This window comes from Hypanus sabinus, chromosome 15 (genome assembly GCF_030144855.1).
Source record: "Hypanus sabinus isolate sHypSab1 chromosome 15, sHypSab1.hap1, whole genome shotgun sequence".
Classification (NCBI taxonomy): domain Eukaryota; kingdom Metazoa; phylum Chordata; class Chondrichthyes; order Myliobatiformes; family Dasyatidae; genus Hypanus; species Hypanus sabinus.
The window spans coordinates 49570717-49585679 of record NC_082720.1 but is presented as its reverse complement, the minus strand read 5'-3'; the positions used below and the strand labels follow the sequence as shown (position 1 = coordinate 49585679).

At 39.2% G+C, this 14963-nt stretch overlaps 1 protein-coding gene across 2 annotated transcripts; it reads right to left on the bottom strand.

The window, feature by feature from the left end:
* Positions 1 to 530: 530 nt before the first annotated feature.
* On the bottom strand, positions 531 to 13668 carry LOC132405511 (methylsterol monooxygenase 1-like). Of its 2 annotated transcripts, none has more exons than XM_059990382.1 (5): positions 13317 to 13668; positions 10000 to 10148; positions 4755 to 4881; positions 4066 to 4220; positions 531 to 2268 (listed from the first exon to the last, which is right to left on the bottom strand). In XM_059990382.1, exons 1-5 carry the CDS (start codon positions 13581 to 13583, stop codon positions 2067 to 2069), a joined length of 900 nt encoding a protein of 299 aa, XP_059846365.1. In that variant the 5' UTR covers positions 13584 to 13668; the 3' UTR covers positions 531 to 2066. The 2 variants fall into 2 exon arrangements, with proteins under 2 accessions (XP_059846365.1, XP_059846366.1); XM_059990383.1 differs by lacking the exon at positions 13317 to 13668 and adding an exon at positions 11624 to 13305.
* Between the last annotated feature and the right edge of the window lie 1295 nt (positions 13669 to 14963).

Genomic DNA, 14963 nt, shown 5'->3' with positions numbered 1-14963 from the left:
ATCTGAGTTGCATATGTAGACATATGTACTTCGATAACTTTGGTTATTTGTCAGTGTTTATACAGTACTTTTCATAAATTTTCAAAAATAATGATAATGCAGTATATATTTTTATAAATTTGGGGGCCATGGTTGCATAGCAATTAGTGCAACGCTGTTGTAGCTCAGGGCATTCTGGAGTTCGGAGTTCAAGTCCAGCATTGTTCTGTAAGGAGTCTCTGTATTTCCTCCCCATGGAACACATGGGTTTTCTCCAATCCTCCGGTTTTCTCCCACAAACAAAAGACCTCCCAGGTGGGTAATTGGTCATTGTAAATTGTCCCATGATTAGGTCAGGGTTAATCTGGTTTGTCGGGTTACTGGGGCGGTGTGACTCAAAAGGTTGGAAAGATCTGTTGCACGCTGTATCGCTAAATAAATAAATCTACTTCTTCATCTCTTCTTGTAAATGCTTGCAAGAAAATTCATCTCAGGGTAGCATAAGAAATATATACATACTTGGATAATAAATTTACTTTGACTTGACTAGATCACAGAATAAAGAATTATGCTTTATTTGTAATTGATACAAATCCCTAGCACAACTGACTGGTAATTCAGTTACCAGCCTCTTGTAAATGCAGAGGGGGGTAAACATCAGTGCTATATAACATCCCACCATAACCTCAATACTGCTTGAGAAATCACATCCTTAATTATCTTCCAATAGCTTGAAAATTACAATCTGAAAATGAATGCATTTGATGTGAATGTAATTTGAATATGTACTGCAATATTTTTATAAAGGTAATGTACACACAGTAATCAAACAGTGATTAGTATACCAGATAAACTTGTTTAAAAATACTTCATAAACAGGATTCCATATATATTGTGAAGTAACATTAGAGCAACAGCATATTAATGACACAGAAGATATTAGCTCATTATGTTCACACCAGCTTGTGCAACAAAATTAAATCTATTCGCTGATTTCCCTTGTAATCCACCCAGTCTATTTCCCTTGCCTGTCCCAACCACCATTTGAAACAGGACACTGTCTGTGCTTCCACCACCACTATCCAAGGCAGCCAGTTCTACAGGGGAGAAATCTAGTTCACAATTTCTCTATACCTTTGCTCAAAACCTTTAACGCGTGATGACCCTTAGTTCTTCTGACATTAGCTAAGATCCTTCTGACCTTTTCTCTGTCTATCTTATTCAAATTTCTCACAATCTTACTCTTACATAGCTAAATTAGAGCACTGTAAGCATTCATATTCAATTGCTCTTTATGAAGCTCAAGAACCTGCATGCTTTTTTTGGCACTTTCTTTCGAACTGGGCTATTAAGTCCATATTGTCTCTCTACAACCTTCTACCAAAATGTATCACTTCTCAATTAAAGAACGATGTTGCTGCTGTCTGGAACCTGGGATCATGAATCAAATGGCATATCTGGTGTGCAGTTATAACTATTGCCTCAACATATTTATAAATCTGCAATTTTATGTATCAAGCCAAAAGTGACCAATATCAATTCAAAGTATCTTACTATGCATTATCCCACATTTCATAAACAGTGTCATATGAAATCTTGAATTCAAAATACTTGGAATAACATTTCCATTACTTCAAACTATTATTCCAACACAACACCACTCTAATTAGTATCTGTACACTTAGGACACACCATACTCTTGCAATTATCTTTTCTACAAGCCAGAAATCTGAAAATGATGTTTCAGTAATTAGTATCCCACAAATGATTTTCTTTTACAAAGAGAAAGAACTGCAAGATTACTTTTTATATTCAATTCGAAGCACTTTGTGTAATCTGTGTATGAAATTCAGTACTGATCATGAGAAACCTTGGCATCTTGTTAGAGGGTAAAGTTAACATTACTCATCTGTCAATTGAACTGCTGCAGGTCTTAAATTTACTTAATCCAATGCAGAATCATAGTCATATAACTTTATTATGAATATCATTTTGTGAAATTATTCAACTCTTGTTTTAATTTTTGGATTTCCTCACAATAACAATATATTTTGAAACATTATGCACTTGGTTCACAACATTTTCTGCTAGTCCTTCTTAATTACTTTGTTCTCGTTCTTCACTTTGTCATTAAAAACATGAAACTGTAAATCTGTTCCAAACAGCTTGTCCCACCAGGTGAAAGTTGAAGAGTAGTTTCCAATAAAATTCATATGATGAAAGTCGTGGAAGCGGGAACCACCGTAAAATGGAATAAGGTGCAGAGGATTCCAGGGAACGTCATAACCACTGAGAATAGAGAATACAAAACAATTAACAAATCCAAACCTCTTTTTGTGCACCCATTATGGAATATATGACTACAAATTGTAGGTGGGTGGGATTAGGGTGCATCATGAGGCAGGCAGACTAGGTTCTAGTGTTAGGATAGGAGCGGGAGCAATGGACAGGTACAACTAGAGAAGAGGAGGAAAAACGTAAGGATCAGACAATTTGCAGTTGACATTAGTTGCAGGGGTTACAAAGCAGTGAAGAGCTCGCAACAGAGGAGGGAGAGTAGTAGTTGGATGGAAAGGAAAGAATGGGATAAAAGGAACTATGGTGTTGGTTCCTGCCCTCAAAACCCCCTAAGGATGAAGATGAGTAGTTATCTTCAGGCATCCCAGCCCATTACTGTACTGGTAATGAAAGACCCAGATAAGCAAGATCCAAGCATCCCACCCCCAACCTCCTGGAGTAGTACACAACAAAGGTGTTTATTACCCCCAAGGCCCCTGACATGAAAATCCTTGCAGGAACACATGGCTGGCTTCTGAAAGCTTTGAGTGAATTTTCCAGAAACCATGAAATGATATGGGAATGATTATTTCATTTCACTCATTATACAGATAAATTGACCCAATTCCAGTGTTAAACTGACAAATAATCACTGTCAACATATCAGGTGGAGCCTGTCTCACCTGGTAGCTGTCATGAAATACTGTTATGACACTACTCCACCAGAGTCCACAGCTTTCCACTGTAAGAGCCACTGTACCAGTATGCAGACACAACTACTCATGAGTTGTTGACTGTCCCATGCCTTGGCTGATGGACAACTTCCTCTCCTACCTTTCCCAAACTCTTCCAATAATATTCCCCATTATCAATCTCAACCTTTCCTTATTCCTTGGAATAGAGAAGCTGAACAAAGGCACCTGCATATTTCTGGTGATGCAGCTCATACTGTAAGTAACCACAATGTAGGTAAAGTTACAAAGTCAAAAAGCACAGATTTGATTTAAGCAGCCTCAATGTTCACACTAGAGGAGCATAGTATTAACCTTGTTATCCGACGTCGTTCCAGTGCTACAACTTGCACAAGGTGTGCATGTACCAAAGAAACTCTAAATTAATTGCTCTATTTGTTGAACTTCTTTCCAGAAATCTACTTCCCAATGGATCTTGAATTAATGTTTATTTCATTATTTGTTGTGATAACACACAAAATTAATTACGGAAAATAATGTGGACATCATAAACAATTCCCTCAGCTGCTATAGAATGTAATGGCTCCTGTTACAATCTTTCTTCCCATGTTCCAAAAGTGAACTAGTGGAAATTGCTTTGCTTTTCTGAATTTTTAAATTAGAAAACTCCACAAAATCAATATATATAACCAGTGCGTTTGCACTTAGACTGTGTCTCTTACGTTTCTGAGGTTTGTGCGTCTGTTAAGATACATGAAGGGCCTGTAATGTGCTGTACTATTCTATGTTTTATGAATTTAATGGTACAAACATTGGATTCCAGAATGAGATTTGAACAAAAACACCATCTGTAATCACAGACTTCATACCATCTCAATGAGATCTTTAAACCTTTTTCATGATTGTTTAACAAGGAGGTATCTAAATAATTCAGATCGAGAAAGAACTGTTATGACCACAGCTTTCTACACCAATCTGTTAAGTAAAGCAATCCAGCATGGTCTTGTTTTGTCTCATGTACATTACTAACTTAAAGTAAGAAAACTTACTTTATTTTCTCTTTCACTCGCGAAGACTGTAGAAGTGGTTTAAGGTTTTCTTTGAACAGTAACTTTACCTGTGTACGTCTATTGTTTCTAGGAGGCGAAAGGTCACCCAAGCCCACAGGAGGATGACATGATTGCAGAAGATCATGATGCCAATAAAAAAGCCCATGCCAAGGATAACTGTCTCTGCTGGGTGGGCATATTCAGCTTGCATACCAAATGGAGCCTGGACAAAAGGAAATGGAAAGTTTTATTTTAGATAGATAGGGCACAAGGAAACATTTATTGAATATGAACTCAGTAAAACCAAAAAAGGTCTAGTGGAAATGTTATGAGAAATGTTACTATAATATTAAAATCTGCTGCAGAATTCAATTCTAAAAGGTGGTAGAAATAACAATTATTGAATAAACTAATTTTACATTTGACACTTTCGTTGGTCAGGTCACAAATTCAAATACTTAGCATTCAAAAGCCCGACTTCAGCAAGAAATGTACAAAATTTATAACTTTCTATTTTATACTACTTTAATTTGCTTAGTGGTCTAAAGCTTGAGGCCTGAAATCAGTACATGCATAAACATTCCAAGCAGAGTAAGAGAAGATTAAATTAATATGCTCATTAGTTGTAGGGAAGGAATCTGCACACTAATGTATGTGGGTGGGGACAGATTAATTTAAATAATATAGAATGGAAAGGAAAATTGAGTACTGTGGGTCCACACCATCATCGCGCAAAATCTGAAAAAGATTGCCTCACCGTAAATTCATGATGAACTTTGTGAATATATTTGTAGATTCTCTTATGATGTAACAGTCTGTGTAGAAAGTAGTGCCACGTATCCTCAACAACAGCACAACCCAGACACTGCATTGCAATCATCTGCCTTCAAGAAAAAGTTACAGTGTTACATAATTTATAGTCATTATATGTTTTTATTCTTGCATGTGAATGGTTTCGTATTTAATCAACAAAGAACTTTTCTGGTACACAGAGGTTGAACAAGTTGAGACTTTATTCAGTGGAGCATAAGAGAATGAGGAGGATCTTCTAGAGATGCATAAAATCATGGGGGGGCATAGATGATTGCACCACACACAAAATGCTGGAGGAACTCAGCAGGCCAAGCAGCATCTACAGAGAAAAGTACAGTCAACGTTTCAGTCCGAAATATCGACTGTATTTTTTTGCCATAGATGCTGCCTGGCCTGCAGAACTCCTCCAGCGTTTTATCTGTGTAACCTGGATTTCCAGCAACTGCAGATTTTTTGCTTGCTTGTGATAGATAATTGCAGTCTTTTTCCCCATGGTTGGGAAGTCAAAATCATGACATAGAGGTTCCCAACCTGGGCTCCATGGACACCTTGCTTAATAGTATTAGTCCATAGCATAAAAAAAGGTTGGGAACCCCTGGTTTAGGGTGAACAGGGAGAAATTTAATAGGAACATGAACTTTTCCACCACAAGGGTGGTCAGTATATGGAGTTGCTGGAGGAAGTGTTTGAAGCAGGTACCTTAACAATATTTTGAAAGATTTAGTGAGCTATGGGCCAAATTCATCTTGAAATTTGATAGGGCGAAAGTAAAGTCTGACGTAGCAGTATTTCAGTGGAGTAAGGGAAATTAGAGAGGAATGAGAGAGAAATTGGCCAAGATAAATTGGAAAGAGCTGCTGGCAGGGAAGACAGCAGAGCAGCAATGGTGAGAGTGCCTGGGAAAAATGAGGAAGGTGCAGGAAAGATGTATTCCAAAAACAAAGAAATACCCTAATGACAAAATTGAACAACTGTGGCTAATGTAAAAGCAAAAGAGAGGGTATACAAAACACACAAGTTAGTAGTAAGACAAGAGGATTGGGAAGCTTTTAAAAACCGATAAGAGAGCAACAAGAACAAAGTGATCTAGGAATAATGGTGCATAGTTCCCGGAAGGCGGAATCTCATGTGAATAGGGTGGTGAAGAAAGCTTTTGGTATGTTGGCCTTTATAAATCAGAGCATTGAGTATAGGAGTTGGGATGTAATGTTAAAATTGTACAAGGCATTGGTGGGGCCGAATTTGGAGTATTGTGTACAGTTCTGGTCACCGAATTATAGGAAAGATGTCAACAAAATAGAGAGAGTACAGAGAAGATTTACTAGAATGTTACCTGGGTTTCAGCACCTAATTTACAGGGAAAGGTTGAACAAGTTAGGTCTTTATTCTTCGGAGTGTAGAAGGTTGAGGGGGGACTTGATAGAGGTATTTAAAATTATGAGAGGGATAGATAGAGTTGACATGGATAGGCTTTTCCCAATGAGAGTAGGGGAGATTCAAACAAGAGGACATGAGTTGAGAGTTAAGGGGCAAAAGTTTAGAGGTAACACGAGGGGTAACTTCTTTACTTAGAGAGTGGTAGCTATGTGCAACGAGCTTCCAGTAGGAGTGGTAGAGGCAGGTTCGATTTTTGTCATTTAAAAAAAAATTAGATAGGTATATGGACAGGAAAGGAATGGAGGGTTATGGGCTGAGTGCGGGCCAGTGGGACTAGTTGAGAGTAAGCGTTCGGCATGGACTAGAAAGGCCAAAATGGCCTGTTTCCGTGCTGTAATTGTTATATGGTTATAAGAAGAGCCATTAGGAGGGAAAAGATGAAATATGAAAGCAAATTTGCAAACAATATCGAAATGGTAGGAAAAGCTTGTTCAAGTATGGAAAAAATAAAACAGAGCTGAGAGTGAATATACGGCCTCTAGAAAATGAGGCCAGAGAAATAATAACAGAGGACGAGGAGATGACGGATGAACTAAATGAGTATTTTGCATCAGTCTTCACTGTGAAAAACACTAGCAGTGTACCACATATTGAAAAGTGTGAGAGAAGTGAGTGCAGTTACTATTACAAGGGAGAAGGTGCTCAAAAAGCTGAAAGGCCTAAAGGTGCATAAATCACCCAGACCAGATTAACTGCACCCTATGGTTTTGAAAGAGGTGGCAGTAGAGATTCTGGAAGCATTAGCAATGATCTTTCAAAAATCATCGGACTCTGGCATGGTACCAGAGAACTGGAAAATTGAAAATGTCACTCTTTAAGAAAGGAAGAAGGCAGCAGAAAGGAAATTAATAGACCAGTTAGCCTGACTTCAGTGATTGGGAAGATGTTGCAGTCAATTGTTAAGGAGTACTTGGTGACACAGGACGTGATAGGACAAAGTCAGCATGGTTTCCTTCAGGGAAAATCTTGCCTGACAAACCTGTTGGAATTCTTTGAGGAGACTACAAGCAGGACAGATAAAGGGAATTCAGTGAATGTTCTGTATTTGGACTTTCAGAAGGCTTTTGACAAGGTACCACACAAGAGGCTGCTTACCAAGTTAAGAACCCATGGTATTACAGGAAAGTTACTGGCATGGTTAGAGCATTGGTTGATGGGTAGGAGGCAGCAAGTTGGAATAAAAGTATAATTTTCTGGTTGGCTGCCAGTGACTAGCAGTGTTCTGCAGGGTTAGTGTTAGGACTGCTTCCTTTTATGCTGTGTATCATTGACTCAGATGGAGTAGATGGCACCTTTACCAAATTTGCAGCTGATATGAAGATTGGTGGAGGGGCCTTAGTGTTGAGGAAACAGGTAGGATGCAGGAGGACATAAGACAGATTAAGAGAATAGGCAAATGAAATACAATGTTGGAAAATGCTTCGTCATGCACTTTGGTGGTAGAAATAAACGTGCAGACAATTTTCTAAATGGGTAGAAAATCCAAAAATCTGAGATGCAAAAGGACTTGGGAGTCCTTGTGCAAACACCCTAAAGGTTAACTTGCAGGTGGAGTTGGTGGTGAGGAAGGCAAAGCATTATTAGCATTCATTTCAGGAGGTTTAGAATACAAGAGCAGGGATGTGATGCTGAGGCTTTCTAAGGAACTGGTGAGTATTGTGAACAGTTCTGAGCTACTCATCTAAGAAAAGATGTGCTGGGATTGTAGAGGATTCAATGGAGGTTCACAAGAATGATTCCAGGAATGAAAGGATCATCATATGAGGAACATCTGGTAGCTCTGGGTCTGTGCTCACTGGAATTTAGAAGGATGAGTAGGGATCTCATTCAAACCTGAATGTTGAAAGGGCTAAACATGGTAGATGTGGAAAGGATGTTTCTCATGGTGGGCGAGTCTAGGACAAGACGACCAAGTCTCAGGAGAGGCATCCATTTAAAACAGAAGCAGAAGCATTTCTTTAGCCAGAGTGTGGTGTATTTGTGCAATTTATTACCACAGGCCGCTGTGGAGGCCAGGTCAATGGGTGTATTTAAGGCAGAGCTTGATAGGCTCTTGATTGGACATGGCATCAAAGGTTACAGGGAGAAGGCTGTGGAACGGGGCTGAGGAAGGGAGAAAAAGAGGTCAGCCATGCTTGAATGGCAGAACAGACTCGATGGGCCATATGCTCATGTATCTTATAGTCTAAATGTGAGTAGCTTAGATGGAAATCTTGGTGAATAATCCATTTCGGCCAAAAGGCCTGTTTCTGTGCTGTATTTCTCTATGGCATTCATGATTTGACAACAATTTAAATCAAAAGCCAAGAAACTCATCACAAAATTACTGATTTTATTGTATTTAGTGTCAGGAAATACAACTCCCACCATCAATATAAATCAGCTCATTATTGTCTGTTAAATCCATGAAATATAAAAACGCCATTCCAAGCTCCCAGTTCATGCCGTTTCAAGTCCCCTTCATATCCTGACACAGACCTGCCTTTCTTCAGCTCTTTCCATGGCCAGGGTGAAGTCAAAGCAACTAGAGGAACAATCCATATTCTGCCTGGATATTCTCCAACCCAATGATATGATCATTGAATTTTCAAATTTCAGGTAAACCTTTCCTCATGATTTTCCCCACCACCCCTCTCTCTCTCTTACCACTTCAACTCTAGTCCTCCTAGTTTTATCCCCGTTCCCATAACTACCCCACTATCTATTTTCTTTTTCCTTCTCTATCTGATTCCGACTGCCTTTCCCGCAGTGGTTCCCATTATTACCTTCCTTGTTTCCAGCATTGGTAGCCTTTATATTCCCACAACTACCCTCCTCCCTCATGTTGCTTCACAGCTGTTCACCACTCCCCAGTCCACCAACCACTTACTGGCCCTATCCCACCACTCCCTCTCTTTATATTGGCCATCTTCCCCTCCAATCTCAGCCCTGATGCAAGGTTTGGACCCAAAACGTCAGCAAAATTCCCAACCTCCCCCAGACGCTGGTCAACTCACCAAGTCCCTCCAGCAAATTGTTGCTCTAAATTCAGCATTCCAGCATATAGAGAGACATTCTCTTGTCTCTCTATATTAAAAAAAATGCCCCCTCAAAAAACAGCAGGTTTTATTTTCATTACAAATGCTACTGAGACTGATCTGTACTCATACATTTCCTCACTCTGCCAAGCCCAGCTGAGCACAGGGCTATCAACCGCATCCCATAAAAATCCAGAACTACAAAAGCTCCAAAATCACCATCCCTGGGGAAGGAAGGAAGGATGTTTGCCTAGATGCATGAAGGGCAGAAGACTCTATGGGCAGCCTTCGCAACGGTAGCAATAACTCTGAAATTCATTTTCCTGTGGGCACACTCAATAAATCCAATAAACACAATAGAATCAATGAAAGGTCGCACCCAACAGGATGGACAAACAACCAACCTACAAAAGTGTAGAAAGTGTATGCTAAACTTGGAGCTCATGTGGAGGATAAAATGGATTTGCCAAAGTAGAATGCAAATTTTGGAACTGATGATTTGGAGCAATAAATTCCGGTGGTGGTTATGTCTGTGATGGTTATATCTGATATTAAAAATATCAAAATTCAGGATTACTGCAGCTTGACCTGCTATGAATTAGATAGGTATGAGCTGGAATTGGCACCAGGTCCAGTATCAGAGTTCAGGAAAAGTGTGAAAAATGCAATCCTTGTGATGACAAATAATGTAAACAAAGCTTTTATGGCCAGTGACATGATTCTCAGACATCTTACCAGCGTGGCATATTCTCCCAACTATATGGAATTTTGAAGAATTCAGTGAAATAATAGGTACCGCAGATCATCGGCAACTGGATGAAGAAGTGGTTAAACAATAATGTCTTGAAGCATCTCCACTGTTTCTCAAGACTTTCTGGCTTGTCCTACATTCCAAAAGATTAACAGATTTTTCAATGTTGCACAATTTGCAAAAGCAAATACACAAATCTTCAGTTCAGAATTCATTTTCACCATAGAATCATCCTACTTGTTTGCAACACTTAAACCCTCACACAGTGTGATCAAGAGGGCTTACTATTTGACTAGACCTCATTATTGTGCCTGCCTATCCTTATACTTGGATTGAAGTGTATAATTGTTATTTTCTTTGTAGTTTAACTTCCTCATGCTCGTTTGTATAATTACCTATATACATGCAATTGTTCAGTGAGTTTTGTAGTGCTTTCAGTTGCTTTTATAACTTCTTAGTTTCAGTGGTGTGTATTGCATTACTTGAATAGGGGCTGACTCATTGGTTAATTGGTGTCTAAGGAAGTTCAATGGAATTAGCTATCTGGTATAAGGAGAAAAGATCATGGTGGATCACTCTCTCAGTCTTTGGTCTGTTTCTCTCTGCACCACTGACACCCTTGCTTCACTTCTTTCCCCTCATTCTTGACTTCAGAAGAACCTCTGATCAAAAACATCAGTATTCAACATTATCTTCTTCCCAATGCTTTCCCTGCCTTTGATTAGCACCAGTGACTAGGCCTCTATTACCTAAATTCTCATCAGTGTCGTTTTGGCATCATTTATGAACTGAGTTCCCAAACCTGACTTGCTCAAACTCCCAAAATCTTTGGAAATCTGGATCCTGACTTTTCCCACTTGTTCCACTGCATTCCCCAAGAATATTTACAAAAATGAAGTGACAATAAGGGGGCTGATTTGGAAAGTTACAGTCACCAACAGTAAATGGAAGCTGAATTACATAACGTGAATGGTGCAAATGAGACCATTTGGTCCTACTGCCCTATGCTAGCATTTATGCTCTGCTCAACTCATTCTTTTTCTCATCTGTCATTTCACTACACATACCCACAATTTCCACAAGCTTGTGCAGCATTCCCTTAGATGTATGTATCTGCACTATTTGTTCAATCATTCTGTGGTAGTGAATCTCACTTTTGCACCATTCTTTAGGGCAAACAAATTTCTTATGGATTCCTTATTAATTTATATGCTCTTCCTCACAAGTGGAAATATTCTCACCACATCTACTTTTCAAAACTCTTCCTAGTTTTAAAAATCTTCAGTAATTCACCAATAGCTTCGTACCATTGGCCAGTGCATCCATTATTGATATATTTCATGTGCATTTGTGATGTCATCTTTGTAGCTCTTCGCCGAAACCTTTGCAATAATACATTATGGAACTATTTGAGGTTTTGCAATGAAGTCTAAACAAGACTCAAAATAATCTCCCTATCTTTCAAAACTTTTCTGAATGTGGTTGCTGTTGGCAAAGACAGCAATTATACCCCTTTATTGCTTAAGAGGGGATGTATTAAGTGTCCAGGGTGGTATAGCACCTCTGGTGAGAAAGCTTATTGTGTCCATTCTGAGGCAGCTCACTTACCTTTGGTCCCCACCGGACGCTCAGCTCTCAACTGTGGCTGTTGGCACACCGCGTCGACAGGTGGTTTAAACCAGGTGCCTCCTACCCCTGTGAGATGGGGACATGCCTTTCCCAACATGCAAGGTCAGCTCTGGTGGATTGAGTGGATGAGATCCATAGTTGGACAGGAGTGTGGTGCTGCAACGCTCCGCGGAGAGCAAAGGGTACAAGGCACAGAAGGCATCATGGTCATCCACTGCATCCCATTCTCAGTGGCAGAACTTGGCAGCATGGGTGCAAAAGGATGAAGCACTTACCAGTGTATTTTATCAATGCAGTGGATTCAGCCAGGCTATTTGAACTCTTACATGCATAGACAGTGAATCTCACAATACCCCAATTATCGGTCACCTGTACTTGCTGCATTTCTTTAAAACAAAGCAATTACACTACACTTACATCCCACAATGTAGAAAAATTGCCCAGGTATATGCTGTAATTCTCCAACATTCTGTTGCAAATTATTGATTAGAAAAAGACTTCTGCAACATACTTTACAAACAGTCATGTGCCAACCAAGTCAAAGACTCCACAAAACTTCTCTATATGGCACTGGTCAGGGAAAACTATGGAGCAACTTATCTTACCTGGATGAATGTAGCCCCTGCAACTAAAGCAGCCAACACTAACCAGGGCAAAACGGTCTCTATCTGTACAAACCCATCGCCTGGTAAAATCACACCATCTACTACTATCAAATGTTTGGCACCGCTTTGTATCATTTACAAAATACACTTCTGTAGCACATTCAGACTTCCCAAACCTGCTACGTCAGAAGGCCAAGGGCGGCAAGAACACGGGAACAACACTTGTAAAATCACGTATAATCTTGAGCCAGAACTCCCCAATCCCAGTCTGGGAGTGCATGCATTCCTAGTCCTGCAGCTGAACAAAATTACTGCACAGCACCATGTTGTAATGAACAATAAGTCACACACTGAATGACGTCTTTTACACAAATTGTTCTGTTGATGTTAATTTATAATTTCCAAATGTAAACGTTGGTTTAACGTTATGGTGAAGAACCACGCGATAATTTACGCATCTTTACAAATTGAAGGTACAACTTTAAAAAATTGCTGCAAAAGAAAATTCATTCGCTTAATATTTTACGCCTTAACACAAAAAAATACTGCTGTGACCAAATTTATAATGATTTCCTTCGCATGAAAGTGGATTTTTAAAGAAATAATTCACTATTTAACGCTGAACACTATTTCAATAGACATAAAATACTGTATGTCATTGATGTTCAAATATTTTAGTCCCTTAAAATTTGAGTGGGGGGGGGGGTTAAAGAATCCTATCACCCCGTAAAATCTTGGACCACCAATCAATGCTCCTTATCATGTCTATAATACTGTAATTATATTTTACGAACTATCGTGATCTGGCGAACTTTACATGGAGGTTACACATTTTTCCTATATTAACATAAATGATGATCACTGTCAATGTTATAACTTGCTTCAATAAAATAACACCATTTGAATAATTGTAACCCAGCAAATAGATACTTCAAATACGTGAAATGTTTTACGTTCTAACGCGATCCGCGCAATAACTTTAGTTGAATAACATCAGTGCTAATTGCCTCAACTCCCACTATAAACAATGCCAAAACCGGATCCCTGAATAACATCCTACCTCTTACCTTCTGTATTTTATACTTCTGCATTGCTGGAATAAACTGGAAAATAAAACCCGGTAAACAGAATAAGAAATAAACGCCTTCGTGAACAAGCAGAGATCCCCAAGTAGCAATTTGAAATTTTGTAAAATTGTCCAACATACAATTCCATGCATTTTTAAAAGGTTCTTGTAAGGGGTTTTGTGGAAGCAACGAATCTATGTAATCTATGGCCAGAATGGCAGAGGTGATAACACTACTGTTCCCTTCCATTTTCCACACTGTTCTCATAGATGCTCATTCCGTAGCATTGGTGCAACCTGGAAAGGGGGCGGGGACATCCTGCCACTCACTTTACAACATAGTACGTTAACCAATAGGAGCCAGGGAACTGCACCGAATGACATGGCTATCCGATTGCCGTTACCAATGACATCGAAGAAAAGGCGGGCGTATATAGTCAAGGTAGCTCGGCTCATGCAGATCGGCGAGCGCCGATTGGACGAGCCAGTGGACTGATGTTGCGCTGCGCGGGCAATCCAATATGGGGAGAATACGTCATGACAACAGGCCGGTAATGCAGGGGTGGGAAGGGGCGAAGGAAGGCGGACTCGCTAACACGTAAATTTCACTCACCTTACTTTTTACCAATAGATAGTAGACCTAACCATCAGGATTATTTTTTTAAATATATTTTATGCCATGTGCTGACAAATTCTTCATTGTAGACTACATTTCCTGACATTCCCTGGCCCATTTAGGTTATTCTTAACGTTTCAGATATTTTAATATTAATTTAATTCTCACAGACGTGCTGTCTCCTTGGTTACTGATGAAGTCAGCAAGGGGTCGGGTGTGAAGACATGGAAGGAAATAGCATGTTGGTGTCAATGGTACGTTATCAAGACAGTATGAAATGACCAAGTCTTTGACCTAAATCATCAAGCTCAATAGCTACTAATAGCTTAAGGTACTGGAATCGAAGGACTGTCCTGGCGTTTCACCTAATAAATTACTGAAAATATCAGTACAATTTTACCAAACTCTTCACTACTCCAGCAGTGTTTCTCGCTCTTAGCACAATACTCATTCATTTGGTACTAATTATATCACATCCCTGCTGCTTCACCATTTTCTCATTGTCTCTTTTAAGAATCTTCCCTCTGTCACTGCCCTGTTTTCTCCTAATGCAGAGATATAGCTGCAAAGTTAAGGCATTATGCAAATTAGCTATTAGATTCGAGAGTTGTAACTAATCTTTCCATTAAAAATGAACCACAAAATTAAATTGTATTAGGGTTGATCAACAGTCTTCTGTATCAGAAACTGAATATGTACCTCATGGTACAGAAACACTATAACTGTGCTTTATCGCTAATAAATATTGCCAGCTCCATAATTTCCTTCATACTGTGAACTTAGAAAATTAAGTCTAATTTTTCAATACAAATTGTATTGGAAATTGTAATCACAACTTAGATAATGTTCCTTATTTGTAAAATGTTTTCAAAAACAATTCATACAAGTACACTTTTGACAATTTGAGATTAAATTAAACACAATTCTAAACAATCTAAAGCAACACACACACACACAATGCTGGGAGAACTTATCAAGTCAGGCAGCAGCCATCTACAGAGAGGACTAGACAGTGAACATTTTAGGCTCAGC